The 15,576-nt window shown below is 40.6% G+C and overlaps 3 protein-coding genes across 4 annotated transcripts; 2 read left to right on the forward strand and 1 right to left on the reverse strand.

Moving 5' to 3' along the window:
- Positions 1-505: 505 nt before the first annotated feature.
- Positions 506-10,815, forward strand: LOC309712181 (titin-like). Its single transcript, XM_082542816.1, has 4 exons — positions 506-960; positions 1,403-1,499; positions 1,949-8,215; positions 8,365-10,815. Exons 1-4 carry the CDS (start codon positions 940-942, stop codon positions 8,397-8,399), a joined length of 6,420 nt encoding a protein of 2,139 aa, XP_082398942.1. The 5' UTR covers positions 506-939; the 3' UTR covers positions 8,400-10,815.
- Positions 10,816-10,855: 40 nt separating this feature from the next.
- On the forward strand, positions 10,856-12,983 carry cib1 (calcium and integrin binding 1 (calmyrin)). The gene is made up of 7 exons (XM_082542820.1): positions 10,856-11,001; positions 11,701-11,735; positions 11,829-11,928; positions 12,096-12,249; positions 12,347-12,465; positions 12,589-12,677; positions 12,763-12,983. The coding sequence occupies exons 1-7, from the start codon at positions 10,951-10,953 to the stop codon at positions 12,782-12,784; spliced, it is 570 nt and encodes a 189-aa protein (XP_082398946.1). The 5' UTR covers positions 10,856-10,950; the 3' UTR covers positions 12,785-12,983.
- rccd1 (RCC1 domain containing 1) lies at positions 12,760-15,071 on the reverse strand. 2 transcript variants are annotated; one of them, XM_082542818.1, is made up of 8 exons: positions 14,730-15,071; positions 14,421-14,636; positions 14,164-14,323; positions 13,928-14,049; positions 13,751-13,852; positions 13,492-13,662; positions 13,382-13,411; positions 12,760-13,267 (listed from the first exon to the last, which is right to left on the reverse strand). In XM_082542818.1, exons 1-8 carry the CDS (start codon positions 14,935-14,937, stop codon positions 13,086-13,088), a joined length of 1,191 nt encoding a protein of 396 aa, XP_082398944.1. In that variant the 5' UTR covers positions 14,938-15,071; the 3' UTR covers positions 12,760-13,085. The 2 variants fall into 2 exon arrangements, with proteins under 2 accessions (XP_082398944.1, XP_082398945.1); XM_082542819.1 differs by lacking the exon at positions 13,382-13,411.
- Positions 15,072-15,576: the final 505 nt, after the last annotated feature.

The raw sequence follows: 15,576 nt of genomic DNA on the forward strand, positions 1-15,576 counted from the left end.
ACAGTGGACTGACAGCCTACACTCACTACAGCAGCCACCATAGCTAGGATTATGCACTTAAATTGGGATGGTTAAGAAGACAGAACTCAGTTGATTGCAATCTGCAATCTATTGACATCTAGTGGTGATATTCTACACACTACACCTTTAATAGAATGGATCTAAAACTTTCCCTGGCACACCCAAGTTTAAAGCTTCCTCTTCCTTTTTAATACTTCTTTTTTGGCTGCTCCCTCTGTGGTCGGTATAGCAGATCACCTGCTTCCATCTCATTCTATCTCTAGAATCATATTCTGTCATACCAGCCCTATGTGCTGTTTGACTACATATATGTACCTCCCCTCTGGTCTTTCTTTTCTCCTCCTGCCTGGAAGCTCCATATTCAATATCCTTTGTCCAGTACATCCCTCCTCTACACATTTCCAAACTATGTCAGCCTTGCTTCTCTAAATTTGTCTCCAAACTGTTCAAACTGAACTGTACTCATTTCTAATCCAACAAAAATCTTAGCTGAAGCCAAAAAAAGTGTCAAACACCCACAATATTTATCAGTCACGAACATTGAAAAGGTCAGTAAAATAAGATTATTAAGCTTTTCTTTGCCTGCCTGTAGGTGTGTATTAATACCTAAATATGAAGTTACAGGGAAAACCCTCTTATAACAGGAATGGTACGTGGACAATATTTAAGTGATGAGACGTTTTCCATTTATCTCTAGCTGAGCCATGCAGGCTAAACTAATTTTGAAAGAATGAGCAGCTGGCCAATCCACCGCCATGCTTATTTTAGTCACTGAATGCTTTTGCAGATAAAGCAGGCAGTGATTGGCAGAGTTGTGTATCTGTGTCCTAAACGTTTGGGGCTCACAGCACTTTGGGCATCTTTACCAACAAACTGATTAACAAGGGATCTAAATTTTCAGTTTAACTAAGAGAAACGATGGAAGAAAACAAGAATGAGGTAAGAAAGTCATCTTAAACGTCTTTGTAATATAGTACAGAAAGCATTTAGGGATCTTCAAATGTCCTTTTAGTTGAGTTGTTTTTTTCTGTGCATGTTGTTGTTTGCATGTTAAATGGGAGCCTTAAGACTTAAATAATAATACAGCTTTAATGTGTTCGTCAGAGCAGTTGGCAGTCTGGTTGGCCATGTCTGTAGTTATTTTTAACACCTTCAAGTGTTTCGGTTACACACATCTCACTCAGCAAGATAGCCTACTTTCTATTCTTGTTTAAAACTCACTCAGAGGGCTTTCTTTAACAAATTTAATACAGACTTTAAGCCACCAAATAACCAAATCAATATTATAATCTTGGAACAAGGTAAAATGTATTTTCCTATTTAAATGTATATATTTAATCTCATTTTCACTAACATTAAAAGTTACCCCTCTCTCTTGTAGATAGGAAAGAAAGCAGAAGATGAAGCTCACGTTCTAAATATAAACATGACACGGGATACTGAGGTTTCCCAGTCACCCTCCACTGTTATTGTTGAAGGTATGTTGCACATTCATCCTGTCTCTGCGGTGCATAGATTGCATGTATTCGTACTTTGTTATAAAGTTAAGTTAGAAAATGTTCAACAAATTATTAATAATAAATTCCATTAACATGTCTTTGTATTGAAGTAAATAAAAGAAGGATGCTTCTCCCAAGATCAGTTTGTTTCATATGTTGATTAAAATGCCTTAGATAAGCTTAAATAACTAGCAGTGTTCGTTTTTAACAGTGTAAAAGCAGTAGATTAGTTTTAGAAAATCCTCAGACATATAATTTTGTGATTTCTTCAATGTACAATACAAATTGTACATAAAAGCTGAGAAATATGCCAATGATGCCTCTTGTACATCGTCTTATTATCTTTTAGGAGATACCTATGTCATTTCCAGTCATATATATATATATATATATAAATTGTAATTATAGCTTGTTATTCTGCACTACAGGCCAGCCTTCTTCTGCTGCAGAAAATGGAGAAATCAGCCCAAATGTCCAACCCACCCCCATCACAGATAAGGAAAATGCTATTAAGCCAAAACTCCAGATTACTTTTACAACATTCACTGTCAAGAATGGTGAAGAGTTAAAAGTAGAGGTCCCAGTCTTGGGGAACCCAGCACCAAAAGTTGAATGGAAAAAAGATGGCCAGGGAGTAAAAGAAACATCAAGGCTAGAGATTTCAACCACACCGTCATTAACAGTCCTTCATATCAGACATGCTATCAGGGAGCACTCTGGTCAGTACTCTGTCACTGCAGCCAACAGTGCTGGAAAATATACAGGGGAAATCACCGTGGTTGTTCTTGAAAAGCCAGACCCTCCCACGGGACCTGTCACGATTGATGAAGTCAGTTCAGACTATGTTACCATCTCTTGGGAGCCACCTGAATACACAGGAGGCTGTCAACTAGACAACTATGTAGTGGAGAAACGGGAATCTACAAGTATGGAGTGGCAGACTGTTTCTGCAACTACAGTAAGAACCACAATCAAAGTTACCAAGTTGAAGACAGGAAGTGAATACCAATTCAGAGTGTTTGCAGAAAATAGATATGGAAAAAGTACTGCAATCACATCACCCATTGTAGTTGCACAATATCCATTCAGTGTTCCTGCTGCCCCAGGCACCCCCTTTGTTTCCACTGTTACAAAGTACAGCATGGTGGTTGAATGGGAGCCTCCAGTCAGAGATGGAGGCAGTCCTGTCATTGGCTATCACCTTGAACGCAAAGAAAAGAACAGCATTTTATGGACCAAACTTAACAAATTTGTTATACCGGATGTTCGCTTCAAAACAAGTGGGCTTGAAGAAGGTATTGAGTATGAATTCAGAGCCTTTGCTGAAAATATTGCAGGGCTCAGCCCATCTAGCAGGATATCAGAATGCTATGTGGCAAGAGACCCCTGTGATCCACCTGGTAAACCTGAAGCCGTTGTCATTACGAGAGAGAACATTACACTCCAGTGGGCAAAGCCCAAATATGATGGTGGAAGCAGTATTACAGGCTATGTAGTAGAAAAAAAGGAGCTCCCAGATGGCAGGTGGATGAAGGCAAACTTTACAAATGTTATTGAGAATCAGTTCACAGTCACATGTCTGACAGGAGGACAAAGTTATGAATTTAGAGTAACTGCTAAGAATGGGGCTGGTGTTTGGAGTCCACCTTCAGAATGTGTAACCATCATTGCACAGGATGTTATTGAAGGACCCACAGCATCAGTTGATCCCAAGTTCAAGAGTACTACAGTTGTTCAGGCTGGAGAGACATTCGTCATTGAAGCTGATTACTTTGGAAAGCCTCTTCCAGCAGTAACATGGTTGAAAGAAGGAAGAGAAATCGACAAAGTCACACCAAGAATGGAGATCAAAACCACTCTCACACATACAACCCTGACTATCAGGGACTGTACACGAGCAGATGGGGGACACTTTCTCTTAAGCCTCACTAACATTGGTGGAACTACTTCTGTCCCAGTAAATTTGAAGGTCCTGGATAGACCTGGTCCTCCTGATGGACAACTGAAGGTAAAAGTTATCAGTGCAGAGAAATGCAGTCTTCACTGGAATCCCCCCTTAAATGATGGAGGTGCAACTGTTTCTCATTACATCATTGAAAAAAGGGAGACCAGTCGTGTTACATGGACAGGAGTTGAAGCTCATGTTGAAGCTCTCAGTTACAAAGTAACAAAACTGGTACCTGGCAAAGAATATGTATTCAGAATTGCTGCCGTGAACAAATATGGTGTTGGTGAATTTTTGGAATCAGACCCCTTAATTGCACAAAATCCTTTCACACCACCAAGTGCACCTTCTACACCTATAGCTACAGCTGTGACCGGTGACTCGGTAACATTAACATGGGAAAGGCCTGAGACTGATGGAGGTTCAGAGATTGATGGCTTCATTGTGGAGAAACTTGACAAAGAGGGTGTCAGGTGGACTAAATGCAACAAGAGAAGACTAAATGATTTGCGTTTCCGATGTACTGGGCTCACAGAGGGGCATTACTACCAGTTTAGAATACTTGCAGAAAACGCAGCTGGTGTGGGTGCTCCCAGTGATCCAAGTGAATATATAAAAGTATGTGAAGCTACTTACCCACCTGGTCCACCAACCAACCCCAAAATGACAGACTATTCTAGCAGTACTGTGTCTCTGACTTGGTCAAAACCAATCTATGATGGAGGAGCCACCATCAGTGGATATGTAGTAGAGATGAAAGAAGCAACAGATGATGAGTGGATTACATGCACACCAAGCGCAGGTGTAGAGGACACAAATTACACTGTGAAAAGACTGAGAGAAAATGCAGAGTACAATTTTCGTATTCGCGCCATAAATGCTGCTGGTGTCGGAGACCATGTGGATCTACCTGGGTCTGTGGTTGCAGCCGAAAAAGTAGAGGCACCAGAGATTGAGCTGGACGCTGCCTTGAGGAAGATTGTCAGCGTTCGAGTCTGTTCCACTTTACATCTCTTTGTTACCATCAGAGGAAGGCCAGAGCCTGAGGTTAAATGGTCAAAGGAAGGTGACACCCTCAGTGAGCGTGCTCAGATCGAGGTAACAAGCTCCTATACTGTGCTACTCATTGAAAATGTCAACAGAAATGATACTGGGAAGTATGTGTTGACGGCTTCGAACTGCTGTGGCTCCAAGTCAGCATTCATCAATGTGAAAGTTTTGGACTCTCCCAGTGCACCAACAAACTTGGAGGTTAAGGATGTAAAGAAGGATTCTGTGTCCATCTCTTGGGAGCCACCTTTGATTGATGGAGGAGCAAAGATTTCGCACTACATTGTAGAGAAGCGAGAGGAGACTAGAAAAGCATTCACAAGCGTCTTTAGCAACTGCATGAGGAATTCATATAAGATCGACAATTTACAGGAAGGATGCTTCTATTATTTTCGTGTCCTGGCTGTGAATGAGTTTGGCACTGGGCTGCCAGCAGAAACCACGGAAGCTATTAAAGTCTCTGAGGTGCCCCTGCCTCCTGGCAAGATCACACTCAACGATGTCACATGCAGTAGTGCAAGACTCTCTTGGGAAAAGCCAGCCCATGATGGAGGAAGCAAAATCACATGTTATATTGTAGAAATGCAAGCTAAGGGAGATGACACATGGACAAAATGTTCAGAGAGTAAAGCGCTTGATGCAATTATTGATGGCCTGACAAAAGGAAAAGAGTACTTCTTTAGAGTGTGCGCAGTGAATGAGAAGGGAAAGAGTGAGCCAAAATGCCTGCTGGCACCTGTGATAGTAAAGGATACCAGTACTGAGCCTATGATCAGTCTGCTGTCCAACACATTCAGTGTGAAGGCAGGAAATGATTTAAAGATCGATGTTCCATTTAAAGGGGTACCACCACCAACAGCAACCTGGAAAAAAGACGGCAATGCACTGAAAGAGACAAGCAGAGTAAATGTGAGCACATCTGACACGTCATCTCAGATCATTATCAAAGATGCAACCAGGATAGATGTTGGTGTTTATGAGGTGACCCTGAACAACTCCATTGGAACCACCTCTGCTCAAATATTTGTTAATGTTTTTGAAAGGCCTGGTCCTCCAGCAGACCTCAGTGTTGATGGTGTCAGTGCTGACTTTGTGTCTCTGTCATGGCAGCCTCCACATTACACTGGTGGATGTCAAATCACTAATTATGTTGTTGAGAAAAGAGATACAGGCAGTACATTATGGCAGAGTGTATCAGCTACAGTTGCAAGAACATCAATCAAAATTTCCCGTCTGACACAAGGCACTGAATACCAGTTTCGTGTTGCTACAGAGAATCGCTATGGAAAGAGCCAATTCACTGAGTCAGAGCCTGTTGTTGCTCAGTATCCCTTCAAGCCACCTGGCTCACCACCCAATCTTCATGTTGTGCAGGCCTCAAAGTCTGTTATGGTCATTGCTTGGAGCAAACCGGAGAGTGATGGCGGCAGCCCTATTATTGGGTACCATATTGAATGCAAAGATCAAAGCAGTATTCTGTGGAAAAAATTGAACAAAAGCCCAGTGACGGAAAACCAGTATAAGGTGACAAGTGTTGAGGAGGGTCTTATATATGAGTTCCGGGTGTGTGCAGAGAATATGGCAGGTGTTGGACCCTGTAGCAAGCCATCTGATCCTGTAGCAGCTAGAGACCAGTGTGACCCCCCAGGCAACCTCACTGTCACCAATATAACTAACACTTCAGTAACTCTCTCGTGGGACAAGCCAGAATATGATGGTGGCGCTAAAATAACTGGTTACATTGTTGAGCGCAAAGAACTGCCCGATAGTTGCTGGCTTAAGTGTAACTTCACAAACTTATTGGACACCTTCTTTGAAGTGACTGGCCTTACAGAGGGTGAACAGTACAACTTTCGTGTTATTGCAAAGAATGCAGCGGAGCTCTTCAGTCCACCCTCTGAAACAACCGGACCTGTCACAGCACAGCACAATGTAGAGCCACCCAAAATTATCTTGGAAGACAAATTTCGACAGGTAGTGGTTGTCAAAGCAGGAGACCTCCTAAGAATAGAAGCTGTCATCTCAGGCCGCCCCAACCCTACAGTGTTTTGGCTGAAGAATGGTAGAAATATTGGCACCACAGGACGAGTTGAAATAACCGCAACAAAAACGCATACCTCTCTGCTTATCAGAGAAAGTGTTAGGAAAGACTCTGGGCAGTATACTCTTACTCTCCAGAATACAGGGGGCACCACATCTAAGGCTATCACCTGCAAAGTACTAGACAGACCTGGTCCACCTGCTGGACCCCTTGAAGTTTCTGGACTTTCAGCAGAAAAGTGCACCCTCTCATGGGGAACTCCTCATGAGACTGGTGGGGCGGAGATCATGTACTACATTGTTGAGAAATGTGAAACCAGCCGTGTTGCCTGGACCCTTGTGTATGGTGACATGATGTCAACTACTTGCAAGATAACCAAACTTCTCAAAGGAAACGAATACCTGTTTAGGGTGAGGGCAGTCAATAAATATGGTGAGGGTGAGACTTTGGAAAGTGACCCAGTCAAGGCCATGGATCCTTTTACCATCCCATCTGCTCCAACAGATGTTGAGGTCACAAGTGCAACCAATGAAGCGATGACTATTTGCTGGAAGACGCCCGCCTCTGATGGTGGCAGCCGCATCAGCGGTTACATTGTAGAGAAAAGGGAGAAGCAGGGCATCCGTTGGGTCCGGGTCAATAAGAAGCCAGTCTATGACCTACGAGTCAAAGCCTCTGGTCTGCATCCGGGATCTGAGTATGAATTCAGAGTCTTTGCTGAGAATGCTGCTGGGCTAAGTGAACCAAGTTTGCCATGCCCACTCACCTTGGCAGAGGATCCAAAGTTTCTTCCTTCCCCTCCAGTAAAGCCCACTATAATTGATTCATCCAGATCTTCAATCACTCTGTCATGGAACAAACCGGTGTTTGACGGTGGAGCGGCAGTTACAGGGTACAAAGTTGAATTCAGAAAATCAACAGAAGAAGACTGGACTGTTGCTGTTCAGAACACAGATAGGACAGAGTTTACAGTAAAGGGACTCACATCGGGGACAGCATATGTTTTTACTGTCAGATCCATAAATAAAGTTGGTATTAGTGAGCCTAGCCCAGAAACAGACCCCGAAGTAGCTACAGAGCGAGAGGAGAAGCCTGAGATTCACATTAACCCTGAGATGAGAAAGACTCTGCCTGTTAAATGTGGCAGCTCCTTCACATTGACGGTGCCTTTCACAGGCAAACCTGTTCCCAGTGTGTCATGGGAGAAAGCAGATGTTGATCTGCGAGTCAGAGGAATGATCAACACCACGAGCTCTGCCACCTCTATCACAGTGGAACGAGCAACACGTGATGACTCTGGCAAATATACTGTCAAACTGCAAAATGCTGCTGGATCTGCCTCTTTGACCCTAAATGTGAGGGTTTTAGATTCACCTGGTCCCCCGGCTCATATAATAGTTAAAGATGTGACTAAGAACTCTGCCACTGTTACCTGGGACATTCCTGAGAATGAGGGAGGGTCTCCCGTGAAGAACTACCTTGTAGACATACGAGACATCAGCAGAACGGGATGGATAAGACTTACTGACAAGTGTCGCCGATTGTCTTACAAGGTGTCCGACCTGGAGGAGGGAGGAATCTATTTCTTTAGAGTCACAGGAGAAAATGAGTACGGGATTGGGGTTCCAGCTGAGACCAGAGAGGGAACAAAAATGACAGGTAACACTTAAGATTAAACACACCATCAGCTACAAAGCGCTATATAAATACAGGCCATTTACCATTTACAAGAATTCTTTCACAAAAATCCATGTTAAAACCTCACTTGCACACTTTTACATGCTGTTTTACCTCTGTTTTTGCTTTAGATACAACAGACTGGGAGACAAATCCAGGAGCCTAGCTTGCCCCACGTTAAGATAATCATCTCCTGAAATTTGGAGATATTCATCGGGGTTTTTTTTGTTTTTTTTATAAAAATAGAATACATTCAATTTTGTTTTAAGATGTTCTTTGTCGATTGAGTTCAAATCAAAACATATTTTGTAAAACGAAGGCAATAAAAAAAAGTTATTATTAATAGCTCGTGCTGGTGAACAACCATTCTGAGGAATTATGATGTATCAGTTTCTAACTTTATGGTTCAAATGTCTTTATTTATGTAAAGGAAAACAGTTTCAGGCAGCACACAAAAATTCAGAGACTCTGGAATTCTGTATTGCTTAAGGTTATCCCTGCTGGGATAAAACACATGCAGATATGTTTTGGTCTTTTGCCTGACATGAGAGTCAGAGTATAACGAGTTGACAAGTTAGTCTCATGTCCCTGTACTTTTCTGTCTTTTGTTTAGGGAAGTAACCTGATTAAACATGTACATCATATTTATGCCAAAGATTTCTTCTTTTTTTTTTCTTTCTGAACATGTCGGACAAACATATATGTATGCTTTGGGTTGACTTTATAAAAATTCTCTTACCTATGTTATTTATGCTGACAAAAGACAAGACAATATTACTTTATAGGAGGTAGGAAAACCAGCAAGAACACTTTTACTCTCAAAACCATAGTTCTACATCTATGTTTGCTTTTTATTTTACTATTTCTGGAGGAGTTTAGGAATGGTTAAATAAGAACTGACACATTAAAAAAAAATTCCGTTCTGTATTAAAAATACAAAAAACAAATTTTAAAAAAACGTGAAAAAAGTAGATTTGTCCAGGTCAGGTTATACACCAAAGATGGAGGAGAAGAAAACATGGAGGTAAATTCAGATTCAAGATATGAAGTATCTATGTTTTATCATCTGAGAGGGGGTCCCCTTCACCAAAGAAGCAAGAACACAAAGAAAAGAGACAACAGAATAAGCATCCTCAAGCCCCATCTCCTGAACTGAAAACACATGAAAACATGGATAAATGTGCTTATTTATTTCTGATATGTGTGTGAATGTGTGTGTGAATGGGTGGATGACAGGTTGTGTAAAGCGCTTTGGGGTCCTTAAGGACTAGAAAAGCGCTATACAAATACAGGCCATTTACCATTTACCATATTGTCACAATTTCTTCTTGTCAGCAGATTTGACATGCAATCCTGTTGTGTCCAGACAGATGACAATAAGCCAGCTAAACAACAACAGTCGACTATAAACTAAAATTATGGTACAGTCTAAGTTTTAAGTTTCTGATCTCCATTGGTTGACTAAAACAAGTTTGTCATATTATAGCAGCCACCATAGTTACAATTATGCACTTGGATTGGGAGGGGTAAGAAAACAGAATTCATTTGACTGCAATCTACAGACATCTAGTGGTGAGATTTTACACACTATTACTTTAAAGATCATCAATTAACCTAACCCCACTGATGCTGCATGTCTTTGGACTGTGAGAAGATAGTAGTAGTCACCCTAATACTGAATACTCATTCAGTTTCAGATAAGTCTTGGTTTATATTAATTTAAGCAACTTTCTAAATCTACTGAAAATAAATAGTGATGTTTTTTGCAAATTAATCTTTTTGATATCTTTGCTTAAATACACTTTTAAAGTAATAATTTAAACAACTACAAAGAGAATTAAGCCTTTGTGAGCTAAGGAAACAATTTAGTATTATTATTTTTAAATAATACAATAGGATTGAATGGATTACTATTATTTTTAGATTATGACATAAATGTGTCCAGTAAATACTCAGGACCATAGAAATGTTGTGCAATAATATTTTATATGTTTTAACATATGTTTGTAATGTTTGTTTTGTATTTATGATTATGGGGTTGCAAGTATAATTAATTGGGTTGCAGATCAGTGATAGTATTAGAGGGTGTGTTGTTGTTTTTTCAGAAAAAGATGCTGTGTAATTTAATGGATTATGAAAGTCAAGAATAACCGTAGTTATACAAATAAAGAAAGGAAACATTATTTTGTCTTCTTTGGTAATATGTGGAACTGGGTTGGTCTGGTTAGAGTGATACAATCTACTGTGATACTAGTGATTCTATCACTAGAGACCCCACAATAATAGGACTCGCAGGGCTTTATTTTTATGCTACGAAAATAAAAGCTACTCCTTGTACTTGAGTACATTTCACTGCTCACGTCTTACTTATAAAAGTGTTTTTAGTATCCTTATTTATATCAACGACCTTTACCCACTTCCAGTCGGTCTCCTCTTTTATTTTGTTATCTCAACGAAAATCAAGTAATGATGACAAAATTGTGAACAGGAACCAAACTGAGTTTTTCCTTTTTTAAACTTTCCAAAGAAAAAAAGGCCACTTTTTTAAAGGTTTTGCATATACGTCACTATAGAAACCGCTACGTTACACCCGACAAGGGGAGGACGCTTCTAGTCAGAAACCGGAAGTAAGCGAAGCAGAAAACATTAGCCGTTCAGTAGTTTTGCGGGTTACTGTTAACTACGGCAAAGTACAATTTGAAGTTGAAAACTTCGACATGGGAACTACGGCGAGTCAACTTTCGAAAGAGTCGCTCTCAGAATATCAGGTAAGTCCCGAAAGCAAAGTCTCCACAGGCAAACTTTACCTATTTTCTTAATGGACGAGTGGAAGTGTTTTTTACGCCCTGTAATAACGTTAAAGGAAGAGCGTAATAGCTTTGTTAGCCTGACGTTTCAAAGGAGAAATAAAATGATAAGCGTCCTGGTGCTCAAATAACCAGTATTATTTACATTTGTAGTTGATGTAATTCGTATTGATTATATGTAACGTCTGCGGAAATACTATTAAAAACAAGTTACGGTCACTAGCCTAATAACAACCAATACTGTTGCTCAGACTCTTTAAAAACATCCGTTTGAGGGTAAAAGTTACAAATTTATGTTAATAAGTGATTGTTGTCTTTGCACTGATGCTTACATTTACTTTGCCTTTGTTTTGGAAGAAGAAAGAAGCGCTTATTGTTACTAAACTCAGAGAAAATGTATTCATAAATATATGTGTTATCCTTTTATCTCCTGTTTGAACAACTTCAGTAATTAAAATCAGGTACGCACTGAGTGGGTCCGGGCTGTCTTGTCTTTGTTTTGTTGTTCATTCAAAGCTCAGTTTGAAAACTGTTTATTATTGTTTAATGTATCACTTTTTATATGCTTTTATTTTTCTTGTTAAATTAAGAAGATGCCTGTTTATTTGAACAAGAAGCTCTTCAACTTCTTAAAGGACTAATCCCTACATATATTTTTAGGAGCTGACCTTCCTGACAAAACAAGAAATTCTTCTGTAAGTGACAAGCTGCAAGTCATCATACTAACAAAAAATTTTGTCTTCTGCTGGTTGTTGTAATGTGTGATATATTTTTCTCTTTTTTTGCAGTGCTCACAAGAGATTCACAGAACTGCTTGAGAAACATGAAAAAGAACAAATAGATGCCAGAGTACCAATAGGCAGGATTATTACTCTGCCTGAGCTCAAGGTGAAAAGATTTTAACAAAGCATATGCATTACATTGTTTTTATGTTTTGTTTTTTGCGTTAATGCTTGATTTCTATGTTTATGGGATTATATTGTAATTCATGCTCTGAAGGAAGTGCTTCAGTGGCTGGTAATCTGTTCTGACCTTTGTACTCATTCCCGTTACAGTCCAACCCCTTCAAGGAAAGAATCTGCCAGGTGTTCTCAACCTCTGAACAAAAAGATGGAAGCCTCACTTTTGAGGACTTCCTGGATCTTCTGAGTGCCTTCAGCGACTCTGCTACTCTGGAAATCAAATCCCACTATGCATTCCGCATATTTGGTAAAAAAAAAAAAAAAACGTTGATAAAAAGTGATATAGTTATTTTTGCACACAAATATGTCAGTCTACGAAATGCTAACCAGTCTGCTGCTTTCAGACTTTGATGATGATGGAACCCTTGACTGTGCTGATCTGGAGAAGCTGGTTAACTGCTTAACTGGTGAGACAAACGATGCAAAACTTTCCTCCACGGAAATGAAGCAGCTCATCAGCAACGTGAGATTACTGAGTTTGTCTTTATAGTTGTAAGGGGTGGTTATAAACTGCGTGTGGGATGGTATACTGATGTGTCAGTAAGCCTAACAATGTCTTTCTTTTCCATGTCTGCGTGTTGTTTAGATTCTTGAAGAGTCAGACATCGACAAGGACGGAACTGTGAACCTCTCAGAGTTTCAGCACGTCATTTCAAGGTCACCAGATTTTGTCAGGTAACTAGAAATCCAGCTGCTCCAAACACCAATAATTATTTGCATTTATAAGTGTCCAATTGATTCTCATTTGATTTATCCACAGTTCCTTCAAGATTGTGCTCTGAAGACTTCCAGTGGACCTTGGAGATGCATGCACCTTTTTAATTTTAGTGTATAATTTTAAATCAGAACAATTTTAATTACTTGCCTTAAATTATATTTACCTGTGGATTTTGCTGCCTTAACTGTTTTATGTAATTTGTCAAATATAAACCCTTTTTAAACATCTGTTTGAAGAAAAAATAAAAGTTTCACCAAAAAGTATTGAGTTGAGTTTTTATAGAGAAAAAAAATGAACAAAGAAATTTAGTTAATTCTTTGTGTTTGTAGGAGAAATTTACAACTGTTGTCCAAAGTTCACTGTGCTTAACAAGTGCATTTTGTGCTATTTTCAGCACAAGCTACTTCCTCCTTTACAGCAACAGCAAATGTGTTCCATGTCCCGCACACCACATCAAGCACACGCATCTGCTCAGCCCTGAAAAACTCCACACGCTGCGGCTCATCCGAACTAGTTACTGTTTGGTGTCCAAGCTGGCCGTATTCCCCTGTAAAGGTAATAAAGGCAAAGATGCCAAAAATCTTGGCGTTCACTTTGATTTGAATGATACTGCTTTGAGTATTTCACTTAGATGTAACACATTTCTAAAACCAAAACTCACCCCATCCCCAAGTGTAGAGGTCACCAGTGGCTGAAAATAAGAAATTGTGACACGATGATTGCTAGAAAATGTGCATCCCGGTAAAACAACTGTCAGAAGAGATTCCTTACTTGTTACTGCAGCTGTGTGGCGGGAACCACAGCTTACTGCTCGGATTTCACATGATGAAGAGACGTCCAGCAGAGCGGGGAACGCCTGGATTGATATGAACACATCTTCATGCTCCTCTTCCTCCTTTAGCTTTTCATCTGGTGGTGTGCTGGTATCACAGCATAATTCTCCTGTTTGATAAGGTCAGTGGTTCAAAATGGATGTAAAAACTGCCTCTTCAATAGAACTCTTTAAAGCAGTGCACATTTCAGGACAGACCTGTTTGTTGACTAGTTTTCTGCTGAGATTTCCTCAGACCTCGAGAAGGAAGTCCAAGCTGGCCGCTCTCATTCCAGCCCCACACATAAAGGTCACCCCCATCTAAGAACAAAAAGATCCTCTTCAAATCCTTTTCAAACTGATTGTAACTTGTCCAAATCTTTATTTGACATTTACCACTAATGCAAGCTGAGTGCCAGCCTCCTGTAGCCACATGGGTCATGGGCATCCCCCAGAGTGCCTCCACTGCTCTGGGCTCCTCCTCAGAGGTGAGCCCTCCATGCCCCAGCTGACCATGGCTGTTACATAAACACATGCATGCATAGGAAGATTACTTATGCTTATTTGTTGTTTATGCATGAAACTGCTGCTTCTCACATGTTCAACAAAGACATATGTGTGAGTGGCTCCACCTGCCCAGTCCCCAGCTGTACACTGCTCCAGTGGCAGTAAGAAGAACAGCATGCTCTGCACCCAGTGCTAGGCTCCTGGCTTTCAGGTGTCCTGGTAAGGTGCAGTAGAAGGGAGGCTTTAAGGCAATGTAACCTCCAGGGACCAATGGCAAATTCACATCTATAAAAATAAATAAAAAGTAATATTGAGACTCTGTAATTTCATACATCATTATTAATGTCTGTCTAGCCAGATAAGATATTAGCATACACATTACCAGAGCCCTCTGCGTCGGTTTTTATATCCATGCTCCATGATGGCCTCTTCTCCCTCTTCTGCAGATCCCAGGTCTCAATCCTGTCTGGGAAGGCCAGGGTCAAGTGCGATTCACTGATGAATACATCCTTACAACCACGGCTCTCTATTTTAGAAATACCACAGTCCTCGCTGGAGACCGATTCCCCAAAACCTGCCAAGCTCAGGCAGCTGTCTCCTGACAGAAACAACAAACAACAAAACAAGAGCTAAGCTAAAGCAATAGATGTATTAATCCTCAGGACTTAGGCGATGTCTTTGATACACTCACCCTCTAAATGTAAAGATGCTCTTCGACTCCAGCTCACTCTGATCTGACTTGTCTTCAAGCAGCATCTACTTCTATCCACGTGACTGCTGAGCTCTGCTGGGTGACTTATTTTGACTTGGTGGGGCGCGCTGCTACTTTCTCCTCTGCCTGACTTTTCCTGGACACATATCTGTCCAAAGGCGTTGAAACCGAAGCCAAACCAGCGCATCTGAACACCGAGCAGCTCAACAGAAGCTGTTCGCAAAACTAACCTACGACTGCGCTTATTTTTTTTTTTTTTAATACAGCAGGAGCACAAGCGGCGAGAGATGATGACGAGTGGCGAGGGAGGAGCATGTCATTTAAATCGTCTTTAAAGAGACATACACCAAGTTCATGTTTATTGACAGTATTTAAGGTTGCTCTGTTACTACACGTTACACCGAGATTATTGTGAACAAAAGCTGTGCATCAGGCATATACCTCGGGCTTTTCACAATGTCTTATAAAAAGCTGGCTCACTAAGTGTGAAATGTGCGTGCGCATAAACAGTTGTACAATAAAAAGTTGTACAGACATGGAAGGGTTGGCTTTTTTGATCCAGATTGTTATGTGGCCTGGCTAGCAGATCAGCTGGACTGTACATGATCACTAAACTAAATTGAGTTTGAAACCCCTGCCATAAATTATAAAATGTGTGCCACAAACTTTGATAGGACAACTTGTGTCACATTTCTTATTTAGTTTGGAAAGTTGTAGAATGGCCATTTTAATAATATAAAAATTCTCAGAGCAGTCAGTGGCACCCCTCATCCTCCTAGCAGATGTACCTATGATGTCAGTTTCAAAATCCTTTCTTCTGTTATTT

This window comes from Aulonocara stuartgranti, assembly GCF_965226115.1.
Source record: "Aulonocara stuartgranti genome assembly, chromosome: 7".
Taxonomy (NCBI): Eukaryota; Metazoa; Chordata; class Actinopteri; order Cichliformes; family Cichlidae; genus Aulonocara; species Aulonocara stuartgranti.

Excerpts from the sequence above, each read along its gene's own strand:
- LOC309712181 (XM_082542816.1), top strand. The coding sequence starts at position 940 with ATGGAAGAAAACAAGAATGAG. Across the intron at positions 1,500-1,948 it reads CTCCACTGTTATTGTTGAAG|GCCAGCCTTCTTCTGCTGCA; the intron begins GTATGTTGCACA and ends TCTGCACTACAG. Across the intron at positions 8,216-8,364 it reads AGAGGGAACAAAAATGACAG|ATACAACAGACTGGGAGACA; the intron begins GTAACACTTAAG and ends TTTTTGCTTTAG.
- cib1 (XM_082542820.1), top strand. The coding sequence starts at position 10,951 with ATGGGAACTACGGCGAGTCAACTTTCGAAAGAGTCGCTCTCAGAATAT. Across the intron at positions 11,929-12,095 it reads TTACTCTGCCTGAGCTCAAG|TCCAACCCCTTCAAGGAAAG; the intron begins GTGAAAAGATTT and ends TTCCCGTTACAG. Across the intron at positions 12,250-12,346 it reads CTATGCATTCCGCATATTTG|ACTTTGATGATGATGGAACC; the intron begins GTAAAAAAAAAA and ends TGCTGCTTTCAG.
- rccd1 (XM_082542818.1), bottom strand. The coding sequence starts at position 14,937 with ATGCGCTGGTTTGGCTTCGGTTTCAACGCCTTTGGACAGATATGTGTC. Across the intron at positions 13,663-13,750 it reads GAAAACTAGTCAACAAACAG|GAGAATTATGCTGTGATACC; the intron begins GTCTGTCCTGAA and ends CTTATCAAACAG. Across the intron at positions 13,268-13,381 it reads CCTCTACACTTGGGGATGGG|GGGAATACGGCCAGCTTGGA; the intron begins GTGAGTTTTGGT and ends TTACCTTTACAG.